This window comes from Lytechinus variegatus, chromosome 18 (genome assembly GCF_018143015.1).
Source record: "Lytechinus variegatus isolate NC3 chromosome 18, Lvar_3.0, whole genome shotgun sequence".
In the NCBI taxonomy this organism is placed as follows: domain Eukaryota; kingdom Metazoa; phylum Echinodermata; class Echinoidea; order Temnopleuroida; family Toxopneustidae; genus Lytechinus; species Lytechinus variegatus.
The window spans coordinates 18,700,296-18,726,246 of NC_054757.1; the positions used below are offsets into that span (position 1 = coordinate 18,700,296).

The 25,951-nt window shown below is 33.3% G+C and overlaps 2 protein-coding genes across 2 annotated transcripts in view; one reads left to right on the forward strand and one right to left on the reverse strand.

Moving 5' to 3' along the window:
• The window catches only part of LOC121432217 (neurogenic locus notch homolog protein 1-like), a 65,620-nt gene that overhangs the window by 2,929 nt on the left and 36,740 nt on the right, over positions 1 to 25,951 (forward strand). The window contains exons 2-6 of the mRNA XM_041630071.1: positions 18,923 to 18,983; positions 20,363 to 20,658; positions 21,267 to 21,429; positions 22,758 to 22,933; positions 23,927 to 24,016. Coding sequence (XP_041486005.1) covers positions 18,923 to 18,983; positions 20,363 to 20,658; positions 21,267 to 21,429; positions 22,758 to 22,933; positions 23,927 to 24,016 — 786 coding nt within the window. The remainder of the gene's footprint in view (positions 1 to 18,922; positions 18,984 to 20,362; positions 20,659 to 21,266; positions 21,430 to 22,757; positions 22,934 to 23,926; positions 24,017 to 25,951) is intronic.
• LOC121431857 (somatostatin receptor type 5-like) lies at positions 243 to 14,174 on the reverse strand. Its single transcript, XM_041629625.1, has 2 exons — positions 13,418 to 14,174; positions 243 to 3,437 (listed from the first exon to the last, which is right to left on the reverse strand). Exon 2 carries the CDS (start codon positions 3,405 to 3,407, stop codon positions 2,136 to 2,138), a length of 1,272 nt encoding a protein of 423 aa, XP_041485559.1. The 5' UTR covers positions 3,408 to 3,437; positions 13,418 to 14,174; the 3' UTR covers positions 243 to 2,135.

The window sequence follows — 25,951 nt, forward strand, 5'->3', positions numbered from 1 at the left end:
GCTGGTAGTTCAATTGAGTAAAAAAAAATCCGTACCTGTATGTATTAGTGCAGTAAGGGACTTTCACAATCGCTCTTGCGATCGTTTGCGATCATTTGTTCACAATATGGAATTAGGGGGAAGGCCTTGGAGTGGTACAGAAGTTATCTTACTGGAAGAAAACAGTTTGTCTCCATAAACAATTCTAATTCCGATTATAATGACATGATTTGCGGAGTACCCCAGGGTTCGCTTTGGGGCCATTATTATTCATTCTATATATCAACGATTTTCAGGATTCATCAAAGGCCTTGTCTTTCATATTATATGCAGATGACACCAGTGTTTTCTTTTCACATAAAAATCCTGATACTCTTGTAAACATAGTAAATACTGAACTCAGATGTATTCATGAATGGATCTGTTGTAACAAACTTTCTTTAAATGTTGCAAAGACCCAGTGCATGCTTTTTAGTAATTCAATCACAGCTCTACCCAGGAACGTCTTTCTTAATAATATTTTAATCGATATTGTCGATTCAACGAAATTTCTTGGTCTATATATAGATAACAAATTTTCATGGAAGCCGCACATTACGTATTTATCAAAACTTTTATCTAGAAATGTTGGCGTCATAAACAAACTAAAAACTTTTTTGCCTCCAAACGTTTTATCAAATTTGTATAATACCCTTATTCTTTCTTACTTAAATTATGGGATATTAGCTTGGGGCAGTTCCTCTAGAAATCAGTTGGATAGACTACTACTTACACAGAAAAGAATAATGAGAATCATTTGTCATAAACACAGATTAGCTCACTCAGATCAATTGTTCTTCTCCAATAAAGTTTTAAAAATACAGGATTTGTACTCTCTTCGCCTGGGCTGCTTTATGTTTCAGTTAAACCAAGGAGAGCTGCCAACTTCCTTAAGTTTACTGTTTTTAAGAAACGAGATTTTGCACAGCTACCCCACCAGATTATCGTCATCTTTCCATCTTCCGAAGCTCAGAACTTTTTTACAAACAGAAGACTATTGTTTATACTGGTCCCCATCTTTGGAATTCTCTAGATGAATCTTTAAAACTGACACCAAGCTTATTTTCGTTCAAACATAAGCTTAAGACTACACTGATAAATAACTATAATGTTACACTATGATTTTTCTGCAGGAGGCTGTTCATTGTCCCATGTTTGTGCTTGAGTTGTTCTGATGTACTTGTCCCGTTTAGTGTAGTCTTGTATCGTCCCGTCTAGTTTGTATCTTTTTATACCATTTTCATTAATTAATGATACTGTAATATTATTTTGGGGAACCTGAATTACAAGCTCCGCTTTCCAAGGTTTCCCCCACAATATACAGCTAGCATTTAAGTTAAAACTGAACTTTCTAAAATTCAATTATACATTATATCTGTGTACTGGACCTTTGTGAACTATTTCAATATTTCTAATTGTTAATTTATTCTATACTCACATTTCTGTTGTAAAATAATTATCTTTGCTGTTATTGTGGAAATAAACGAAATGAAATGAAAATATATGTTGCATACAATTGCAACGGTTGTAGGCAGTCGCACCACCAATTGTGAAAGGAGCTTTACATTCGCTTCAACTGCCCTACTTTCAGATGTAGCATTTTCCCAGCGAGTTTTATTACGTTATATTCATCCTAAATTCAATTCAAGCCTATATTACACTGAATAAATTCATTTTTTTTAAGGACAAATATTTTGTGCATCTATACGTGCATGATAATTATTATAATATTTACACCGAAATCAATCAATTAATAAACAATATAAATAAACCAAGAACCCCTACATCACTTACATGTACAAGCTCACTTATCTTGCAATTCAGTTAATCAATGTCCGAAAACTCCAAGTGATCCGATATCACTATTTCTTCCGCCACATTCCGTAATTAAATGGTTTAGAAAATAAAAATGAAAATGAAATACTTTCAAACTTGGGGACCTTACAGTCTTTGAATGCGAATTATAAAGTTGAGATCGTTCTCACTGCAAACGCTTTAGGATATAATTTTCTAATTTTATCTCGCAATGAACATGTCAAACCTTGAAAATGAATAATTCACAGATTTACCAAAATTACTAAGAGGCTTTAAAACTGACAGGCCCAGTAATACTGGGTTTAAGCAGAGCCATCGTCTGTAGAGTTGGTGTTAATGTTGATAGGATCGTCAAACATAGATGAATTTCGAACCTCCTTCCTCGTGAAAAGTTCCTTGACAGCCTGGCGGAACTCTTGATAACGGATACTGTAGATGATCGGATTGATGCTTGAGTTGACAGCAGCAAGCACGATGAAACCCTCAGAAATCGGGCTTTTCGTCTGGGGCTTAAGACGGAACAATCTTGTTATCAAGAGGAGAAACCGGTTAGGTGTCCAACAGATGATGTACGCCACTATGACCATAAACATCATTTTAATGACGGCTTTGCTAGCTGCTTGATGATAGGTCTTAGTACCTTCGAAACGCGTGGACTGCGCTTTGAGCTTGACAGCAATTAAGGTTTGAGTGACGACCATGATAGTTGCCGGTATGAACAACTGGATGGCTGTTACGTAGAAAGCAAATGCCGTCTGAAGCTCGTGAGACATCCTTCTAACTGCGCATCGATGATGTACCTTGTCCACTGTGATAATGAAGGCTTGAGGGATGCATGCAATCATTGCGCAGATCCACAAAATTACCACTACCTCAGAGACTCGGCGTCTGGTCAAAATCCTGCTGAAATAGATGGGGTATGAGACCGCGATGTAGCGCTCAACCGAGATTGCAGTCAGCAAGAAACTCGACAAGAAGGCCCACACCCACATGTAGAGCGGAGACCAGACCATCTTGCAGTAGAACTGCCCTAACCAGGATAGTGGGACAGCTTTAGCATATGGTGCGGGAAGCAACCCAACCGAGGTCAGAAGATCGGCAACCGCTAGTGCGCCTATCAGGGTGTCAGTGGATCGGCTCTTAGCTCGACGCTGAAAGAGAACGATGACTACCAAGAGGTTGCCGATGATGCCAATAACCCCAACAACTAGTTCCCCAGTTGTGACCAATGTCCAACGAATTGGAAACCAAGACCATGAGCTAATAGCATATGCATCATCACCAATATATTCATAACTTATTGTTGTAACGTCCCACTCATCGCCAAGTTCATGAAGCAGCGTATGGTTCAGACCAATCAAAGAGCCTACCTTGCCATCTTGAAGGGTGAAAATCTCGGTTGAATCAGGATCCTTATAAGGGTAAACACTGGTTCCCAAAACAGTTGTCATGGTCGCATTCGGCGTCGAGGACATGGCAGAGGAACTGGAGACAGCTTCTGGTGTTTCCATACACATTCCTTGGCAAGAGATGAAAGAAAGAACCACTAGTTGAATGAACCTAGACAGATCCATGTCCCCGTGAAACGTTAACAAAATAAGATCCTGAAAGATAGGCAGAGCAAGTTGAGGATTAAGATGGCATTTAGTGTATGAAAGAATAACTCAATATCCCGTGGCCAAATTGGGATACATATATAGATATTTTTATTTTCTTGATTTACTCGACATGAACTACCATGGTATGAGTTCGTTTTTAAAGGTTAAGTCCACCCCAGAAGAAGGTTGGTTTGAATCAATAGAGAAAAATTGTAACAAGCATAACGCTGAATATTTCATTACAATCGAATGTAAATAAGAAACTTATGACATTTTAAAGTTTTGCTTATTTTTCACAAAACAGTTACAAGTATATGCACACCCCATTGACAAAATATCATGCAAATGAGCGAGTCAATGATGTCACTAACTCACCATTTATTTGTTTTTGTATTTCTTGAATTATATAATATTTCATTTTTTACAGATCAAGGACCTTCTTGACCGCACCACAAAATATTAAAACAATGGTATCTCACATGTTAATTGAGGAATGAGATTTTGTTTCGCATGACGACAGGAAGAAAATTGAATTATTTCATAGTCCATTAAGTAAAATACAAAAAAGAAATAGTGAGTGGGTGATGCCATTAGTCTCCTCATTTGCATACCTACCAGGATGTGTAAATAACTGATTTGTGAAATTAAGCGAAACTTTCAAATGACGGAACATTCTTAACATACATTAAATTTTGTTTATTTTTCAGTTTTATACTGGCTTGATTTGTTTCTTTTTATTCAACAACTTTACGTTGTGGTGGACTTGTAATTTAATTCACATTGTACTCGATATCTTCTATCAATTTCATTTTTTGCATGGGAAATAGGAGCAGTATCGTAGAAATATCCAACCCCCCCCAAAAAAAAAAAAAAAAGATCAACCATGGTATGAGTTCGTTTTAAAGGTTAAGTCCACCCCAGAAGAAGGTTGGTTTGAATTAATAGAGAAAAATTTTAACAAGCATAACGCTGAATATTTCATTACAATCGAATGTAAATAAGAAACTTATGACATTTTAAAGTTTTGCTTATTTTTCACAAAACAGTTACAAGTATATGCACACCCCATTGACAAAATATCATGCAAATGAGCGAGTCAATGATGTCACTAACTCACCATTTATTTGTTTTTGTATTTCTTGAATTATATAATATTTCATTTTTTACGGATCAAGGACTTTCTTGACCGCACCACAAAATATTAAAACAATGGTATCTCACATGTTAATTGAGGAATGAGATTTTGTTTCGCATGACCATGATGACGACAGGAAGAAAATTGAATTATTTCATAGTCCATTAAGTAAAATACAAAAAAGAAATAGTGAGTGGGTGATGCCATTAGTCTCCTCATTTGCATACCTACCAGGATGTGTAAATAACTGATTTGTGAAATTAAGCGAAACTTTCAAATGACGGAACATTCTTAACATACATTAAATTTTGTTTATTTTTCAGTTTTATACTGGCTTGATTTGTTTCTTTTTATTCAACTACTTTACGTTGTGGTGGACTTGTAATTTAATTCACATTGTACTCGATATCTTCTATCAATTTCATTTTTTGCATGGGAAATAGGAGCAGTATCGTAGAAATATCCAACCCCCCCCCAAAAAAAAAAAAGATCAACCATGGTATGAGTTCGTTTTTAAAGGTTAAGTCCACCCCAGAAGAAGGTTGGTTTGAATCAATAAAGAAAAATTGTAACAAGCATAACGCTGAATATTTCATTACAATCGAATGTAAATAAGAAACTTATGACATTTTAAAGTTTTGCTTATTTTTCACAAAACAGTTACAAGTATATGCACACCCCATTGACAAAATATCATGCAAATGAGCGAGTCAATGATGTCACTAATTCACCATTTATTTGTTTTTGTATTTCTTGAATTATATAATATTTCATTTTTTACAGATCAAGGACCTTCTTGACCGCACCACAAAATATTAAAACAATGGTATCTCACATGTTAATTGAGGAATGAGATTTTGTTTCGCATGACGACAGGAAGAAAATTGAATTATTTCATAGTCCATTAAGTAAAATACAAAAAAGAAATAGTGAGTGGGTGATGCCATTAGTCTCCTCATTTGCATACCTACCAGGATGTGTAAATAACTGATTTGTGAAATTAAGCGAAACTTTCAAATGACGGAACATTCTTAACATACATTAAATTTTGTTTATTTTTCAGTTTTATACTGGCTTGATTTGTTTCTTTTTATTCAACAACTTTACGTTGTGGTGGACTTGTAATTTAATTCACATTGTACTCGATATCTTCTATCAATTTCATTTTTTGCATGGGAAATAGGAGCAGTATCGTAGAAATATCCACCCCCCCCCCAAAAAAAAAAAAAAGATCAACCATGGTATGAGTTCGTTTTAAAGGTTAAGTCCACCCCAGAAGAAGGTTGGTTTGAATTAATAGAGAAAAATTTTAACAAGCATAACGCTGAATATTTCATTACAATCGAATGTAAATAAGAAACTTATGACATTTTAAAGTTTTGCTTATTTTTCACAAAACAGTTACAAGTATATGCACACCCCATTGACAAAATATCATGCAAATGAGCGAGTCAATGATGTCACTAACTCACCATTTATTTGTTTTTGTATTTCTTGAATTATATAATATTTCATTTTTTACAGATCAAGGACCTTCTTGACCGCACCACAAAATATTAAAACAATGGTATCTCACATGTTAATTGAGGAATGAGATTTTGTTTCGCATGACGACAGGAAGAAAATTGAATTATTTCATAGTCCATTAAGTAAAATACAAAAAAGAAATAGTGAGTGGGTGATGCCATTAGTCTCCTCATTTGCATACCTACCAGGATGTGTAAATAACTGATTTGTGAAATTAAGCGAAACTTTCAAATGACGGAACATTCTTAACATACATTAAATTTTGTTTATTTTTCAGTTTTATACTGGCTTGATTTGTTTCTTTTTATTCAACTACTTTACGTTGTGGTGGACTTGTAATTTAATTCACATTGTACTCGATATCTTCTATCAATTTCATTTTTTGCATGGGAAATAGGAGCAGTATCGTAGAAATATCCAACCCCCCCCCCCCAAAAAAAAAAAGATCAACCATGGTATGAGTTCGTTTTTAAAGGTTAAGTCCACCCCAGAAGAAGGTTGGTTTGAATCAATAAAGAAAAATTGTAACAAGCATAACGCTGAATATTTCATTACAATCGAATGTAAATAAGAAACTTATGACATTTTAAAGTTTTGCTTATTTTTCACAAAACAGTTACAAGTATATGCACACCCCATTGACAAAATATCATGCAAATGAGCGAGTCAATGATGTCACTAATTCACCATTTATTTGTTTTTGTATTTCTTGAATTATATAATATTTCATTTTTTACAGATCAAGGACCTTCTTGACCGCACCACAAAATATTAAAACAATGGTATCTCACATGTTAATTGAGGAATGAGATTTTGTTTCGCATGACGACAGGAAGAAAATTGAATTATTTCATAGTCCATTAAGTAAAATACAAAAAAGAAATAGTGAGTGGGTGATGCCATTAGTCTCCTCATTTGCATACCTACCAGGATGTGTAAATAACTGATTTGTGAAATTAAGCGAAACTTTCAAATGACGGAACATTCTTAACATACATTAAATTTTGTTTATTTTTCAGTTTTATACTGGCTTGATTTGTTTCTTTTTATTCAACAACTTTACGTTGTGGTGGACTTGTAATTTAATTCACATTGTACTCGATATCTTCTATCAATTTCATTTTTTGCATGGGAAATAGGAGCAGTATCGTAGAAATATCCACCCCCCCCCAAAAAAAAAAAAAGATCAACCATGGTATGAGTTCGTTTTAAAGGTTAAGTCCACCCCAGAAGAAGGTTGGTTTGAATTAATAGAGAAAAATTTTAACAAGCATAACGCTGAATATTTCATTACAATCGAATGTAAATAAGAAACTTATGACATTTTAAAGTTTTGCTTATTTTTCACAAAACAGTTACAAGTATATGCACACCCCATTGACAAAATATCATGCAAATGAGCGAGTCAATGATGTCACTAACTCACCATTTATTTGTTTTTGTATTTCTTGAATTATATAATATTTCATTTTTTACAGATCAAGGACCTTCTTGACCGCACCACAAAATATTAAAACAATGGTATCTCACATGTTAATTGAGGAATGAGATTTTGTTTCGCATGACCATGATGACGACAGGAAGAAAATTGAATTATTTCATAGTCCATTAAGTAAAATACAAAAAAGAAATAGTGAGTGGGTGATGCCATTAGTCTCCTCATTTGCATACCTACCAGGATGTGTAAATAACTGATTTGTGAAATTAAGCGAAACTTTCAAATGACGGAACATTCTTAACATACATTAAATTTTGTTTATTTTTCAGTTTTATACTGGCTTGATTTGTTTCTTTTTATTCAACTACTTTACGTTGTGGTGGACTTGTAATTTAATTCACATTGTACTCGATATCTTCTATCAATTTCATTTTTTGCATGGGAAATAGGAGCAGTATCGTAAAAATATCCAACCCCCCCCAAAAAAAAAAAAGATCAACCATGGTATGAGTTCGTTTTTAAAGGTTAAGTCCACCCCAGAAGAAGGTTGGTTTGAATCAATAAAGAAAAATTGTAACAAGCATAACGCTGAATATTTCATTACAATCGAATGTAAATAAGAAACTTATGACATTTTAAAGTTTTGCTTATTTTTCACAAAACAGTTACAAGTATATGCACACCCCATTGACAAAATATCATGCAAATGAGCGAGTCAATGATGTCACTAATTCACCATTTATTTGTTTTTGTATTTCTTGAATTATATAATATTTCATTTTTTACAGATCAAGGACCTTCTTGACCGCACCACAAAATATTAAAACAATGGTATCTCACATGTTAATTGAGGAATGAGATTTTGTTTCGCATGACGACAGGAAGAAAATTGAATTATTTCATAGTCCTTTAAGTAAAATACAAAAAAGAAATAGTGAGTGGGTGATGCCATTAGTCTCCTCATTTGCATACCTACCAGGATGTGTAAATAACTGATTTGTGAAATTAAGCGAAACTTTCAAATGACGGAACATTCTTAACATACATTAAATTTTGTTTATTTTTCAGTTTTATACTGGCTTGATTTGTTTCTTTTTATTCAACAACTTTACGTTGTGGTGGACTTGTAATTTAATTCACATTGTACTCGATATCTTCTATCAATTTCATTTTTTGCATGGGAAATAGGAGCAGTATCGTAGAAATATCCAACCCCCCCCAAAAAAAAAAAAAAAGATCAACCATGGTATGAGTTCGTTTTAAAGGTTAAGTCCACCCCAGAAGAAGGTTGGTTTGAATTAATAGAGAAAAATTTTAACAAGCATAACGCTGAATATTTCATTACAATCGAATGTAAATAAGAAACTTATGACATTTTAAAGTTTTGCTTATTTTTCACAAAACAGTTACAAGTATATGCACACCCCATTGACAAAATATCATGCAAATGAGCGAGTCAATGATGTCACTAACTCACCATTTATTTGTTTTTGTATTTCTTGAATTATATAATATTTCATTTTTTACGGATCAAGGACTTTCTTGACCGCACCACAAAATATTAAAACAATGGTATCTCACATGTTAATTGAGGAATGAGATTTTGTTTCGCATGACGACAGGAAGAAAATTGAATTATTTCATAGTCCATTAAGTAAAATACAAAAAAGAAATAGTGAGTGGGTGATGCCATTAGTCTCCTCATTTGCATACCTACCAGGATGTGTAAATAACTGATTTGTGAAATTAAGCGAAACTTTCAAATGACGGAACATTCTTAACATACATTAAATTTTGTTTATTTTTCAGTTTTATACTGGCTTGATTTGTTTCTTTTTATTCAACTACTTTACGTTGTGGTGGACTTGTAATTTAATTCACATTGTACTCGATATCTTCTATCAATTTCATTTTTTGCATGGGAAATAGGAGCAGTATCGTAGAAATATCCAACCCCCCCCCCCAAAAAAAAAAAAGATCAACCATGGTATGAGTTCGTTTTTAAAGGTTAAGTCCACCCCAGAAGAAGGTTGGTTTGAATCAATAAAGAAAAATTGTAACAAGCATAACGCTGAATATTTCATTACAATCGAATGTAAATAAGAAACTTATGACATTTTAAAGTTTTGCTTATTTTTCACAAAACAGTTACAAGTATATGCACACCCCATTGACAAAATATCATGCAAATGAGCGAGTCAATGATGTCACTAATTCACCATTTATTTGTTTTTGTATTTCTTGAATTATATAATATTTCATTTTTTACAGATCAAGGACCTTCTTGACCGCACCACAAAATATTAAAACAATGGTATCTCACATGTTAATTGAGGAATGAGATTTTGTTTCGCATGACGACAGGAAGAAAATTGAATTATTTCATAGTCCATTAAGTAAAATACAAAAAAGAAATAGTGAGTGGGTGATGCCATTAGTCTCCTCATTTGCATACCTACCAGGATGTGTAAATAACTGATTTGTGAAATTAAGCGAAACTTTCAAATGACGGAACATTCTTAACATACATTAAATTTTGTTTATTTTTCAGTTTTATACTGGCTTGATTTGTTTCTTTTTATTCAACAACTTTACGTTGTGGTGGACTTGTAATTTAATTCACATTGTACTCGATATCTTCTATCAATTTCATTTTTTGCATGGGAAATAGGAGCAGTATCGTAGAAATATCCACCCCCCCCCCCAAAAAAAAAAAAAAAAGATCAACCATGGTATGAGTTCGTTTTAAAGGTTAAGTCCACCCCAGAACAAGGTTGGTTTGAATTAATAGAGAAAAATTTTAACAAGCATAACGCTGAATATTTCATTACAATCGAATGTAAATAAGAAACTTATGACATTTTAAAGTTTTGCTTATTTTTCACAAAACAGTTACAAGTATATGCACACCCCATTGACAAAATATCATGCAAATGAGCGAGTCAATGATGTCACTAACTCACCATTTATTTGTTTTTGTATTTCTTGAATTATATAATATTTCATTTTTTACGGATCAAGGACCTTCTTGACCGCACCACAAAATATTAAAACAATGGTATCTCACATGTTAATTGAGGAATGAGATTTTGTTTCGCATGACGACAGGAAGAAAATTGAATTATTTCATAGTCCATTAAGCAAAATACAAAAAAGAAATAGTGAGTGGGTGATGCCATTAGTCTCCTCATTTGCATACCTACCAGGATGTGTAAATAACTGATTTGTGAAATTAAGCGAAACTTTCAAATGACGGAACATTCTTAACATACATTAAATTTTGTTTATTTTTCAGTTTTATACTGGCTTGATTTGTTTCTTTTTATTCAACAACTTTACGTTGTGGTGGACTTGTAATTTAATTCACATTGTACTCGATATCTTCTATCAATTTCATTTTTTGCATGGGAAATAGGAGCAGTATCGTAGAAATATCCACCCCCCCCCAAAAAAAAAAAAAAAAAGATCAACCATGGTATGAGTTCGTTTTAAAGGTTAAGTCCACCCCAGAAGAAGGTTGGTTTGAATTAATAGAGAAAAATTTTAACAAGCATAACGCTGAATATTTCATTACAATCGAATGTAAATAAGAAACTTATGACATTTTAAAGTTTTGCTTATTTTTCACAAAACAGTTACAAGTATATGCACACCCCATTGACAAAATATCATGCAAATGAGCGAGTCAATGATGTCACTAACTCACCATTTATTTGTTTTTGTATTTCTTGAATTATATAATATTTCATTTTTTACAGATCAAGGACCTTCTTGACCGCACCACAAAATATTAAAACAATGGTATCTCACATGTTAATTGAGGAATGAGATTTTGTTTCGCATGACGACAGGAAGAAAATTGAATTATTTCATAGTCCATTAAGCAAAATACAAAAAAGAAATAGTGAGTGGGTGATGCCATTAGTCTCCTCATTTGCATACCTACCAGGATGTGTAAATAACTGATTTGTGAAATTAAGCGAAACTTTCAAATGACGGAACATTCTTAACATACATTAAATTTTGTTTATTTTTCAGTTTTATACTGGCTTGATTTGTTTCTTTTTATTCAACTACTTTACGTTGTGGTGGACTTGTAATTTAATTCACATTGTACTCGATATCTTCTATCAATTTCATTTTTTGCATGGGAAATAGGAGCAGTATCGTAGAAATATCCAACCCCCCCCAAAAAAAAAAAGATCAACCATGGTATGAGTTCGTTTTTAAAGGTTAAGTCCACCCCAGAAGAAGGTTGGTTTGAATCAATAAAGAAAAATTGTAACAAGCATAACGCTGAATATTTCATTACAATCGAATGTAAATAAGAAACTTATGACATTTTAAAGTTTTGCTTATTTTTCACAAAACAGTTACAAGTATATGCACACCCCATTGACAAAATATCATGCAAATGAGCGAGTCAATGATGTCACTAATTCACCATTTATTTGTTTTTGTATTTCTTGAATTATATAATATTTCATTTTTTACAGATCAAGGACCTTCTTGACCGCACCACAAAATATTAAAACAATGGTATCTCACATGTTAATTGAGGAATGAGATTTTGTTTCGCATGACCATGATGACGACAGGAAGAAAATTGAATTATTTCATAGTCCATTAAGTAAAAAAGAAATAGTGAGTGGGTGATGCCATTAGTCTCCTCATTTGCATACCTACCAGGATGTGTAAATAACTGATTTGTGAAATTAAGCGAAACTTTCAAATGACGGAACATTCTTAACATACATTAAATTTTGTTTATTTTTCAGTTTTATACTGGCTTGATTTGTTTCTTTTTATTCAACTACTTTACGTTGTGGTGGACTTGTAATTTAATTCACATTGTACTCGATATCTTCTATCAATTTCATTTTTTGCATGGGAAATAGGAGCAGTATCGTAAAAATATCCAACCCCCCCCAAAAAAAAAGATCAACCATGGTATGAGTTCGTTTTTAAAGGTTAAGTCCACCCCAGAAGAAGGTTGGTTTGAATCAATAAAGAAAAATTGTAACAAGCATAACGCTGAATATTTCATTACAATCGAATGTAAATAAGAAACTTATGACATTTTAAAGTTTTGCTTATTTTTCACAAAACAGTTACAAGTATATGCACACCCCATTGACAAAATATCATGCAAATGAGCGAGTCAATGATGTCACTAACTCACCAATTATTTGTTTTTGTATTTCTTGAATTATATAATATTTCATTTTTTACAGATCAAGGACCTTCTTGACCGCACCACAAAATATTAAAACAATGGTATCTCACATGTTAAGTGAGGAATGAGATTTTGTTTCGCATGACGACAGGAAGAAAATTGAATTATTTCATAGTCCATTAAGTAAAATACAAAAAAGAAATAGTGAGTGGGTGATGCCATTAGTCTCCTCATTTGCATACCTACCAGGATGTGTAAATAACTGATTTGTGAAATTAAGCGAAACTTTCAAATGACGGAACATTCTTAACATACATTAAATTTTGTTTTTTAAATAAAGTAATGATAATAATTGTAATAAAGGAGAGTTGAAAGCGACGGAAGAATAACAAGCTCCTTTAACTTTCGCGCAATTCTACAGTTCCGAAAATGACAGGAATCCTATTTTTAAATGAGGTTTGAAATGCCCATCGTTGAATTGACAAATTTGAGAAAATTTGACGACTTTCATGCCACCCGAAACTCAAGCCTATCGTTTATTCTTCCCAGAATATGCGTATGTTGATTATTTGCGATCTGTTTGATGTGAGTGTAATACAAAATTATCTAGCATTTGAATAACCAATGAACAGCATACGCTTTAAATTTGAAAATTAATGATGGTGAGTTCGAAAATGGATAAAATAATGGATGATATACATTTTACTTACCACTTGTCTATGAAGTAAACAGCTAGTTGTGAGTAGATATTTGGACCTCAGTACATTCGCCGAAAAATTCGTTTTATTTTAATGACGTTCCTGGATTGAAATTCTCCATTTTTATACTTTTTTTCAATTTCTAGAGCTGATAATGTCTTTACGATTACTTTGAATATATTTGATTGGCCAATGTGTTTTCGCACGCACAACACAAGCCCATTCAGAGTTTGTTTTTCTTTGACAACATATTGAGAAAAATTTACGAACCTTTCACCATGCTAATCCTTGACAATGAAAAGGATGATTTAAATGGCCAATGACTGCCATTAATATGAACACAAAGGTGGATTTTTTTTTATTCCAATCAAGTAAGTAACCTACTTTGGGGGAATCTCCTATTCCTAGAGATCCTCCAAATTAATTCTGGATGGTTGACTACTTGAAAATTTTGTATTTACTCGATTTTGGTTCCATATCTTATTGAAAATTCTACTCAAAACATACAAAAAAGCATTTCAAAACGATTTTACGGAGAATTAAGGAAAATAAAGAGTGTCTTTATTACTTGAGATCTTTCTCGAAGTATAGCCTAAAGGGCATGACTATCGTCAAGTTTTATAGCACAAATAAAAAGACTATTTCTTTTACTTCATTTGGGGCCTATTAAAAATAAATAGAATAGTACTTTGCTGTTTAGTAACCCATAAGTAATGCACTGCTGATTGTGTTTTTTCCGACTCTGTGGGGATTGTTCTTTTCTACCGAGAAATAGATGGATGTAGGCTCGCTAAAGAGAAATATATATATTAAAAAGATGACACCGTAAACTGGAAAGTAAAAGAAATCGGTCCACTCCCCCACCAAAAAAAGGGAATTCTTTTATGATATCGTCCTTGCTTTGCGTTCTCTCATTTGTCGCGAAATCTTTATTTGTGATTCATTCTATATCCCAGTGTGTGCCCAGTTTTAACAAAAAAAAGAACCTATAGAGTGGAGATAATTTGTATTACTTCCTCCATCCTCTATCTCCACCATTATTATTTCATATCAAGATCGTTTCTCTTGAAAATGTTTTTTGTGTGCCTTTTTGAAAATGTTTAATAGGCCTAAGCTTCCTCCGCCGCAATTAATACTTTCATCGATAACCTGATCATTTATACAATCATTTGATTTTTTCAGTTCTGTTTTTATCATACTTTTATAATTGATAAGCAATGTTGATCCTTTCAAATTGATATATTTCCTTACTTTGAATTGTAGATTTCCAATCAGGAATTTATTTTACACTCTTTGATCAAATCAAATCAAATCTTTAAGGAAATGTCACTCATTTATCTTCTTTCAGAATAGTCTTAAAAAAAAACAATATAGGATTTGTACAGCGCACGTATCCACCTTGCTAGGTGCTCAAGGCGCTCCTATATTACCACGGCTAGGCTAGTCTACCGGTTCCGGTGCGCAGAGCTTTTTTTGAGGAATTATTTCCCACTGGTACCCATTTACCTCACCTTGGCTGGGTGCAGCACAATGTGGGTAAATTTCTTGCTGAAGGAAAGCACGCCATGGCTTGGAGTCGAGCCCACGTCCTTCAGATTGAATATCATTATCAACGTGAAGAAGGTTTTACAATAAAGCACTAATAAGGGGTTTTGGGAACCACTACGCACACTGTTAAAAAAAACTGATTTTACAGGGAAAAAAAGAAAGAAGATTTTGCAAAAAGCAATAACAGAATCATTATGTAATTTCATAAAACAGGTATTTTTCTGCAATTCAACAGAAAAGGTCTGTTTAAAAGGGGGAAAAGGGTGTCTTCTTAAAGGAAATTTGTAAGGTTCCATACACCAAATACCAATTTCCTGTAAGATTACTCAATCTGGTAAGATTACAGGTGTTCTCGAGACTCTGCTGCAGGAATTTATTTTATTTTAAGGATAAATTTTCTAACAGTGCAGTCGCTTCATGCAATGTGGAGAAATGTGGCAAAGACAGCCTTTGTCGAAAATCCGTGAATCAAAACTGCAGTGTCGTTCTGGGACCCTTTCATCAACATTTTTGTAACATCACAAATCCAAAACATTAACATCCGTAACCCTCTAATTAGTTAATTAGTTTTCATCATATCTTCAGCAATATTGTCTTTTTTTTTCAAGCAGTCTGCTTATAATGACAATCCTCCTGCAAACTGTAAATGTTAAATTGTCTTTGTTGGTAGTGGATCACATTTGTTTAAAATGACCTTTTTTATTTTTTATTTTTTCCCTTTATGATTCATACCAAAATCAATTACTGATATATTACGTTTGTTAGGTAATGAAAATTGTTTTGTATACGAATGTTATGAATGCAGAATAAAAAAAATCAATTTAACGCGAGTTTTACCGAGTAACCCTATCACCCATGTTGATCAACAACTTGTAACTGCAGCTCTAATACTAAGCTTAGCAAACTGCATTCAATATGATTTGGAGTTTTTGCAATCACGACGGGGGCGGATTATATAAATAAATGTCTTGTCATCCCCTCTCTCTTTCTGTTTTTTTTTTCTGTCTTGCACAACATATCCTTTACAACGAAGACCTATTTGTGTGAAAAATTTTGCAATTCTTCAGTAATTATGTTTGCATCAATATGATTTCTTTTGTTCTTTCTCTTTTTTTCTTCCCTGTAATATATACGCATATACGCATATAAGAATAAGTTGACTACATTTTCTTCATTTCCAAGGGGGGTCTACACTTTACAGCTTTGCTTTTTAGTGGACCCCCTCATTTCCATTTATGCTCTTTATTATACTGGGGTTTTTTTTACGAAGTAAGAATGCCCTTCTGTAAAATTGTACTTGATTTGTATTACTTTATTATACTGTGTATTATGTTTTGTATGGAAATGAAATAAAAGAATTGAATTGAATTGAACATAGAAAATCTATTGTCAAAAGTCTTTAATGACAAAGAAGTCTTTGTCGAAAATCGACGAATTCAAACAGCAGTGTCTTCCTGGACTCCAGAAAAAATATGTTATAAGTAGCAATGTTCAGTTTGTCATATTTACTGCTGAGAAATTGAACATAGTTAGTTGTCTATATCTATGAAATATTTTTTTAAAACTATTTGTATAAGCTCTAAAGGAACAACCCCATACTTAGAAGTAAACAAGGCTGTATAAAATTTAAACATGTTCAGTTTTGCTTTTACTGTGCATACGGTTCAGAAGATATTAGGCTGAGTATTTTGTTTTTATTTGCATATGGGAGGAAATATCATAAAACATGCTATTAAAGAGGACACGGTTGACAGACTAAATTATACATCGTTGAAACCAAACAAAACCTGTTGAATTTCATCTTCATGACGCATTTCATGTTTTGTTAGAATCCACCGAGTTTTTACATTCAAACAAGGGGCAGCTAGATCCGGGGCAAGATCACACGTGTCCTTTCTTTCTGTTTAATATCATAGATCATATCAATGATATCATAATAATGAAAACAGGGAGGGGCTGTTAGCTCGTCAAGGAATGAACTTGTTAGACGCAACACGTTGTCTCTATTTGCGAAGCATTAAACATGTTAAAGGGATCCTCCAAAATTAATATGATTTCAAAAGATATAGTGAAGTCGGGCAAATGATGCACTGGAAATATCAACAAAATCGCACACGCAATAACGAAGTTATGACATTCAATTTTTTTATTATTATTTCGGTGAAATAATAATGATATTAATAATAATAATAGCAATAATAAGAATGATAATACCAATGATACTGCTACAACTACTCTTGACAATTATGATATTAATAATAATAACAATCATAATAATAATAATAATTTTGTGTTTTTAATCGTACCATAATGTAGTAATCCAGGGAGTCGGCTTTGACTGGTCAATGGCCTTTCTGACTTCCTACATCCGCTACATTTTATTTTCATTTCTTTTATATTCTACCATTTTTTTAATTCTGTGATTTAAATTCTTTTACTCCTTTGTTGTTGAATACTTGTATATATGTTGGTATGTTTTTAAAGAATGTCAAATAAATGAATTGAAAAATTGAAATCGAAATTGAAAATAACATTAATAATAATGATAATAATGATAATAGCAATAATATATTTCTTGAGATGCCAATCACCTAGCAACTAAAAGAGCTTGGTTCTTATCCTGGGAACGCTTCACCTCACCTGGGTTGAGTAAGGCACAGTATGGATCAATTCTTGCTGAAGGAAATTAGGCCATGGCTTGGATTCGAACCCTCGACCCCATGCTTAAAGGGCATAATTCAGAAAACCAGACGACCTTTTTTTATTAATGATCCCGGATATTTCGCGTTCAATATCACCAATGCAAATACTCTCCCACAGGCAATACGTCAAATTTCAAGTTAGTAAATTTGCATTCCATTACATAGTCACTGCAAAGTCCCTATAACCTACAGCCAACGTAAATATATTCAGCAAAAAGATGTTTACTTAATACAAATTGAATATATATTATTTGAACATTGACTGATGGTATAGAGAGTGACGTACCTGTCAAATCTGAGAGTTTCAACACAACATATAAGAGATTTTTTGGTAATTGCTTACAATGCTACCCATGAATTTGGAAACAGCTGGAACATGAAATCCACAATGTGTGTTTTTTTTAAATCATTCTTTGATATCAACTAAACGTGATAAATATATATTAGGCAGAAGTTTCAGTAACCTCGCTTATACACATATTTCGTGTGTATGATATTGCAAATAAGTACCATGAGCTTATGATGAAAAATCGAGGTAATGTAATGCGTCATTTGCTACATATAGCCAATTATTCAACCAAGTTACAAACTTCTACCACTACTACTACTACTACTACCACTACTAATACTACTATTTCTATTACTACTACTACTACTACCATTACTACTACTACTACTACTACTACTACTACCACTACTACTACTACTACTACTATAACTACTATACTATCAGGTGTAATTTACTACTGGTAATAACACCTTTCGAAATAATCCACAGTAATGTACATAGGTCGCACGGGCCTATTAACATCGGGAAGGCAACATTCGAGCCAACCCATTCTCATTTTCTTTATTTGATTTGACTGATTGACAAAGTGAATGAATATGATCGTTCATCTAACACTGATTCTATTTTTAGTAATTACTCAACTTCCTTTTCCCGAATTGGGAAAATTATCGCCAACTTTAGAACTGTATTTTTACTGGTGGAATAATAAGGGCTATTTTCCTGTTTTAGGTGATGAATTTGATCCCTCATAAAATTGGTTTATAAATGCCAATCTATTTCTAAAATAAGCCAGTCGATGGGGCATTTTCTGTTTAGATATGGATTGTCAGATCCACTGGTTGTAACCGTTCGACCCCCGAATTTCATCCTTATTTTTTAATGAACTTTTTCTTAACACACGAGTCTACGGGAAATGTTTTAGGCCTGTGATACCTATATATTCTAACCGAGATTGATTATAATGGGTTTTAATTACAGTATCATGGAACACTAACAGAAGATGAGCTTCGATCATACTCAAAGAAGGATCAAATAAAGGGTAAGGATCTCTTCGTAATGTCTTTTTAAAAGTGATATTCCAAAGACATCTAAGCCATTTGCAAAAGTGAAGATCATGTAATTCTTTATTCAAGCTAGTCTAGGTATGTCTTTATTACAATTGTATTCTGTAGACCCGGGGACCCTGTCATAAAAGAACCAGTCGGGCGTTCATCCGACAAGCCCTGTTTTAACAGAACGTTCTCGTAGTAAAAGAGAGTCTCAACCAATCAATATCAAGGAAAGTTATTAGATCTGAAAACTTGTCGGACGAAAATGTTGATGAACCTTTTCCCAGATATTTTGTTAGAAAATTAAGTTAATGGCAAATATCAATTATTATCCATCATTTTCGAATAGCATTTATGATGACTGTCAAATAATAATGAAATTTCCTCTGAAAACCAGGTTAGTGTTTATTTTGCTGAATATACGAGGTATAATTTGCTTCGAAGTCCCTTCAAATGTTGATGATACTGTGCTTTTATCCCTCATTTTTCTAAACCGTGATGACTTTCTTCACCATATGAACAGTTAACTTGCAAAAGGCGTTAGGTCGATTTTTCATCGAATTTGATTTTTTGTTCAATGTAAAGATTTTTAGTAGCTATATCAGATGATACCAAAGAAAAGATTAAACTTCCCATTAAAACTAAAATGGCAAAGAATTTTTTTTTTCAAAAGGGGTTAGGTCCACAAAATTTTTTTTTGGCAGAGAATATTTTTTTTTAATAAAAAAATATGAAGACAGGTAGATTTCTATTCTACCCAATTTTATGTTCGCATGAGAGGGTAGTACGTCATGACAACTTAGTTTCCCATAAGAATATTGCAAGTAGTGAAAATAATATACATGTTTTTTTTTGTCGGACTGGTTCAAAGTGGACCTAACCCCTTTTGCAAACAAACTCTTCATGTACTGCAGCAAAGCCATAGCATCAATTAAATAAGAGAATACGGTGAAAAGACTCGACAAAAGTATGAATACAACGGTGTGGACACCAGGATCTCTGGGGCAGAATGCACGAAGGGATCTATGGCACGTCGTGTCGCCCATTTATCGAAAATATTTTCATTCGGATAAAGCTCAAATTGGATCAATATCAGCTCATCATCAATGCATGGAAAATCGATTTATGTTTTCAATTGTTTGCGATGCAACTGCAGATTAAAATAACAGAAATTCGATGCGGAGTTGCAAATTTTGTAATTGATTATCATAAAGCCTACTTCTAATCAAGTTCTAGGTACCTGATCAAGATCTGTGATGATATAGTAACAATTAGCTTAGGTTTCAAATACTATCTCATGTATTCAGTGTTTACTGTAACTAATTTGATTTATTTGTAATCTATTTCAATTTCATGTTTCCAACTGCAGAATATGACGTCATCCTACCAAAGATCCACGATCCATCCAAAATGTCAAAGCGGAGCACGGATTCGTTCAATCCCGACGCGGAGCGACATACCGTGACCTTTCGGGCGTTTGACGAGGACCATCACGTGGTTTTGAAAAGGAATCAATGGTTGATCCCTCCCGGGTTAGAGGTGGAGTATCTGCAACCGGATGGATCCACGCGGAAAGAACCGGTTCAATCCAGTCGCTGTCATTTCTTCGCGACCTCCATCTCACATGAGGGATCAGAAGGAGCATTGAGCACTTGTAGTGGATTGGTGAGATGATACTCGTGTTGGTTCGCGAAATGATTTGGGGGAAAGTCATCCTTCATTCTGTGAATATTTCTTGCCGCATTTTAAGAAACCCAGTTGGTGCTTAGTAAATCTGTTCGTAAGTTTTACCTAACTTTACGCACATGCGATCTGCTCTTGTGCAAAATGAGATAACCACTCTTCTGGTGTGAGTGAATTTCCTATAACCGTAATCAAAATATTTCGCACATTATAGAATAGTGAGAACTATTTGAGAGCCGTTATGATAAACAAATCTCCATACATCCATATTACTTTGTGCATTGGTATTTACAGATTTCTAAAGTTGTATATTTTTGGAAAATGTCTCTCAAACCAAACTGATCACACTCTTTTACATATTTTCTTTATCTGAATGCATTGAATGGAAAGCGGTATGCGGTTGTATTTACCAGGAGGTGGTGGTAAGAGGGTTCGAAGTTTTATCCACACCATAATTCTATTCATAAGCTCTAAAACTTTGCATCCCTATTTTCTATTATTCGTATCTAGTGGAATGGCTGATAATACTACTAGTATTGTCTGATTATTATCAGCTATAAAGCTAAAATTTTAATTTCTATTCATTTCAGAGGGGAGTTTTATCGTTAGATGATGACATGCTGTTTATAGAACCTTTGAAAGAGGAACATGCCATGAGGATCAGGAGGGGCACTGATGCTGCGATCCACCCTCATCTAATATACAAACGACAAGCTACGGACGAAAAAGAAGCTTTTTGCCCAGGAGCAGTCTGTAAGTAAATAGCGTAGTTTAGCGTCCATATCACAGACGCTTTCGCCAACCTTCACAATCTATTGAAAATGCCCGTAAACTCACAATGGGCAGATTAGTGGCTATTGTCGAAAGTGAAAGGTGAACCGGGACAGCACATCGTCTTAAGAATCCGACCAGACAAAAAATGCAAGTAAATCGTTTGTACAGAGAACATGACGACACTGTTTTGATTCACCGATTTTTGATAAAGGCTGCTTTGTTATGAAGATCTTTTGACAAAACATTATCTGCGTTAAAGAAAGCGTCGGCGAAGTGATTGCTAAAATGCCCTATAACGACTCTCATTCAAATTAATTTCAAATTAAAGCCCCCCCCCCCCCCCCTCAATCTAATTCTTCAAATAGAAATGAGCTAATCCGGTGAGACGAGGGACCAGTCCTTCTGGATTATCTTTTTAGAGTTTTAGAGTGGATTTTGCATCTGTCGAGAGTGGATTTTGTATCTTCTGGAGTGCAAATGTATAAAATGATGCACAGGTCACTCCAGAGATTGCTATATTGCACTCTTTAAAGATGAACAATGCACTCCGCGTGGAGTGTGATTTGGGACTAGATCGACTTAATTGATTTTAGAGAGAAGGTTGTTTTTAATCAAAGAAGCAAATAATACAATTTTGAAGAAAAAAATTAGAGAGACAATTAAAAAAGCATTTTTAAAGTTATACAAGCTTGAAATCTCTATAGACTTGGGGAAATAAAATTTATCGCACAGATAATGTAAATGTCATGCTGTGTATACTAGCGTCATTTTCTTTTCTGATTCACTCAAAATCAAGATTCGAAACTTTATTTCCATATCAATACACAAATAAAGATAAATCGAAATACATTGTTTTACACGGTACAATCCATACCATACTTTCTTTAGTAATTGGATATTACAAACATACTGACAAAGGTTATATTCTTTATTTTCAGCCCATTTTATATTATATAACTCTGCCGAGTGGATTTGGCACATTACAAATACATATATTATTATTATTATTATTATTTTAATTATTATTATTATTTTAATTATTATTGTTATTTTAATTATCATTATTATTACTCTATTTATTATTATATCATTATTATTATAATTATCTTTATTAATATTTTTGTTATTATTATTATCATTATCATTATCATCATTAACATTATCATTATTATTAGTAGTAGTAGGAATTTAGGGCACATGTATTCATATAATCTAAATTAGTAATGATTTGGAATCGTGAGCTATGACTTTAGGGGTTTATCAAAATTAAACCTAGGCCTTAATCCGTGTCCATTTTAAACTTTAAGTACCAGTTACAGATAACGGTGGGATTGCAGGAAATATGACCCTCTCGGACGCCACCGTTTACGATGGTCCGTATCTTGGTCGTAAAATCATTGAGGTCTTTTACGTTGTGGACAAATTTGTCTACGATGAACATTTGACAGGGACAGAGAGCTATGCTACCACTATTCTCAACATTGTAAGTAGGCCTACATGATCGTGATAAACCTAAAAACAAAATGGAATGGACTCTTAAGAATATATCTGGGAAAAAAATTCGTTTTGTTGAAATGAAGGTTTTGCTTTTGTGTTTCGTATGACGGTTTAATTCATTTGTGAAAAACGTATGATTAAGAAAAATAAATAAATGAAAGTGAACTACAATCAATTGACTCAAAGAACTGAATGTATTCCACGTGGCGATCTACATGCAAAGATTTTTAAAAATGAATATTGTTACGAATTCCATGATTATTGATAATTTTGATTATGCATTTATCTTTGATACTTTTCATCATTATCAGTATATGGTAGCTATTATTATAATTTTTATGACTCTTATCATTATTACTACCACTATTATTTTCATTATCATCATCATTACACTATCATTATATTCATTATCATTATCATTATTATTAACATCATCGTCGTCTTCATCGTCATCTTGACAATTGTTATCTTAATTTTTTTAAATCGTTGTTATCATTGATATAAAGTAATAAGCAGGAAACCTACCAAATGCACTTACAATTTTATATTAGCGTCATTTGCAACCAATGCAGCAGATGCTGGTGATTCCTTGGTGATTGAGAACATTCATAGGTGTTATTGTTATATTTATCACAATCATTGTTAGAAATTATTATGATAATTTTTTTCTATAATCATTATTGTAATCATTGTTATTAATTTATTTATTATTATCATTATTAATATTATTATTAATTTTATCATCATCATCATTGTTATCATTATTATTATTACCATCATCATCATCATCATCACAATTGTGATCCTTAATTCTATCACCAAAATCATTAGAATTGTTTCTTTTTATCAATTTTATTTTTCTAAAATCACTATAGAAATCTTGATGTGTGAAACCCTATACATAGTACGTTTCAATTTTATTTTAATTTGCAATACATATCATTTCTTCCTTTATTTCTTCCCATTCGTGTATAATCAGATGAGCAGACGATTTGCAGATCCTAGTTTGGATATCGACGTCCGATTCTCAGTGGTTCGACTTCTTATCTCTATGACAACAACAATAACAGTAAGAATAATGTCTATTTTATTTTGATTCACACAACATGTGTCATATTTGTTTGTATTTCCTAAATTATATAAAATAGACACTGTGATTTTTTTTTCATTTTTTTTCGTTTCATCAATCATCTCTCATATTTTGACATTCCTTTGGATAGTTGATGAGTAATATATAATGATAAAATATCTACGGAGAAGTTCATGAAACATTTTTGTAAATGAATTTAAGAGAGAAATTAATGTAAGTAAGGAACACCAAATGTACACTTTCCTTCACTCCTTCACATACATCTCTCCTAGTAAACACATCCCTATGCCTCCAACACCCACCCCCGCACACACGCGGACTAACACACAAATAGTTGCCACGTCCACAATTGTCAATGCTTTCTGAATCGGTTTGTATTTTCCACTGAAATTCAGTGATCTGCATTATTTTTAATTTTAAATCAAATGAATGTAACAGTTAATCTCTTAAATAATGATTTTTCAACCATTCATGTATATACTACATTCTAATTCGTGGCAATGCATATCTTTCTTGATATCCTCTCATCGATCACTCGTATCACTTTCCTGTTCTCTTCGGTGCATAATGCTTTATTATTTTCTTGTAATTTTTTTACCGCCATACTCTTTACAAGGATTAATTCGATTTTGCGTCCATTTTATATCAATTCTTCTTATTTTCCCTCTTTCTGTTGGTCTTCTTTCCCATAATTTTCCTTTATTATCATCCCCTCTTTTATCTCTTTCTTCCCGTCTCTTTGCTCCCACTCTCTTGCTTTTGTCAACATATGTTTTGTCTCCTTTTTGATTACTTCTTTTTATTCTGTTTCCCGTAATTTTGTTTTCCTTACTCTCTCTCCCCCTTTATCTATCTCTCTGTTCGTTATTTCTTCTTTTCTTTCTGTGCCCGCATTGCATAGTTATACATGTAGTGACACTTGGTGTGATGCCCTAGTTCTGTTCGAATATCAGCATCACACTTCTTGACGATCATACATGCTTCATTGATCAACATTTTACTTTTTAAATTCATTTTGGTTTGTTTTTTCTGGTATATCTTTTATGTGTAATATGATAATCGATTGGATTTAATTTTTTACTTGTAATTTATCATTATGAATATCGCACTCTGCTTTTGTTTATACTGTACACTTGATTATTTGCAGTCTTCGGACTGTTTTTCATGGCTTTTATATTGAATAACACCATACTACTTCTACTTCATAAAAATTATCACTTACACACACCCTCACACACACACCTCACACGCACTCAATCCTTGGTACACCCTCACACAAGCCCCACACATATATCCTAACCCAAGTTCCCACACATAATCCTCACCCACACACACCCCATGATACACACACATACCCCCACTCGCATGCAAAGCCTCGCCCACATTACCTTTCTAATACACAACATCATCAAGACCTATTCTCATGCCCGTTCTCATGATTCTCGCACTTCCCCATACTCGCATAACCACGCTATCCCCAACCGACGTGAAATAATGGGGGGAAATGAACATGGAAATCTTAACATTATTTTGAATCACTTTATTCATTGATATAAAATCTCTGTTATCCTACAGAATTCCAACTCTGTGGCCCGAATTCACATAGGTGGTTTTGAAAACCATCGGTTCAAATGTTTGTATTTGCACTTTTTTCTTTGTATAAAAATATATTAATTTCCCCCACTTTGTGTTTATCGGAAAATGAAAAATTCCCATATTTCCCGCCCACACAATTGACACCCCCTCTTCTATTAATATCTCTCCGCCTCTTTGACTTATCATTTATCCCCCCCCCCTCTCTCTCTCACTCACACACACTGCTCTCTGATTCTGCATGCCCTTTCATCAAACGCCTGAATTCTCATTATCCTAACCTCTATAACTCTCTGGCGGCTCTTATCACCACTCTCCCTT

Excerpts from the sequence above, each read along its gene's own strand:
- LOC121431857 (XM_041629625.1), bottom strand. The coding sequence starts at position 3,407 with ATGGATCTGTCTAGGTTCATTCAACTAGTGGTTCTTTCTTTCATCTCT.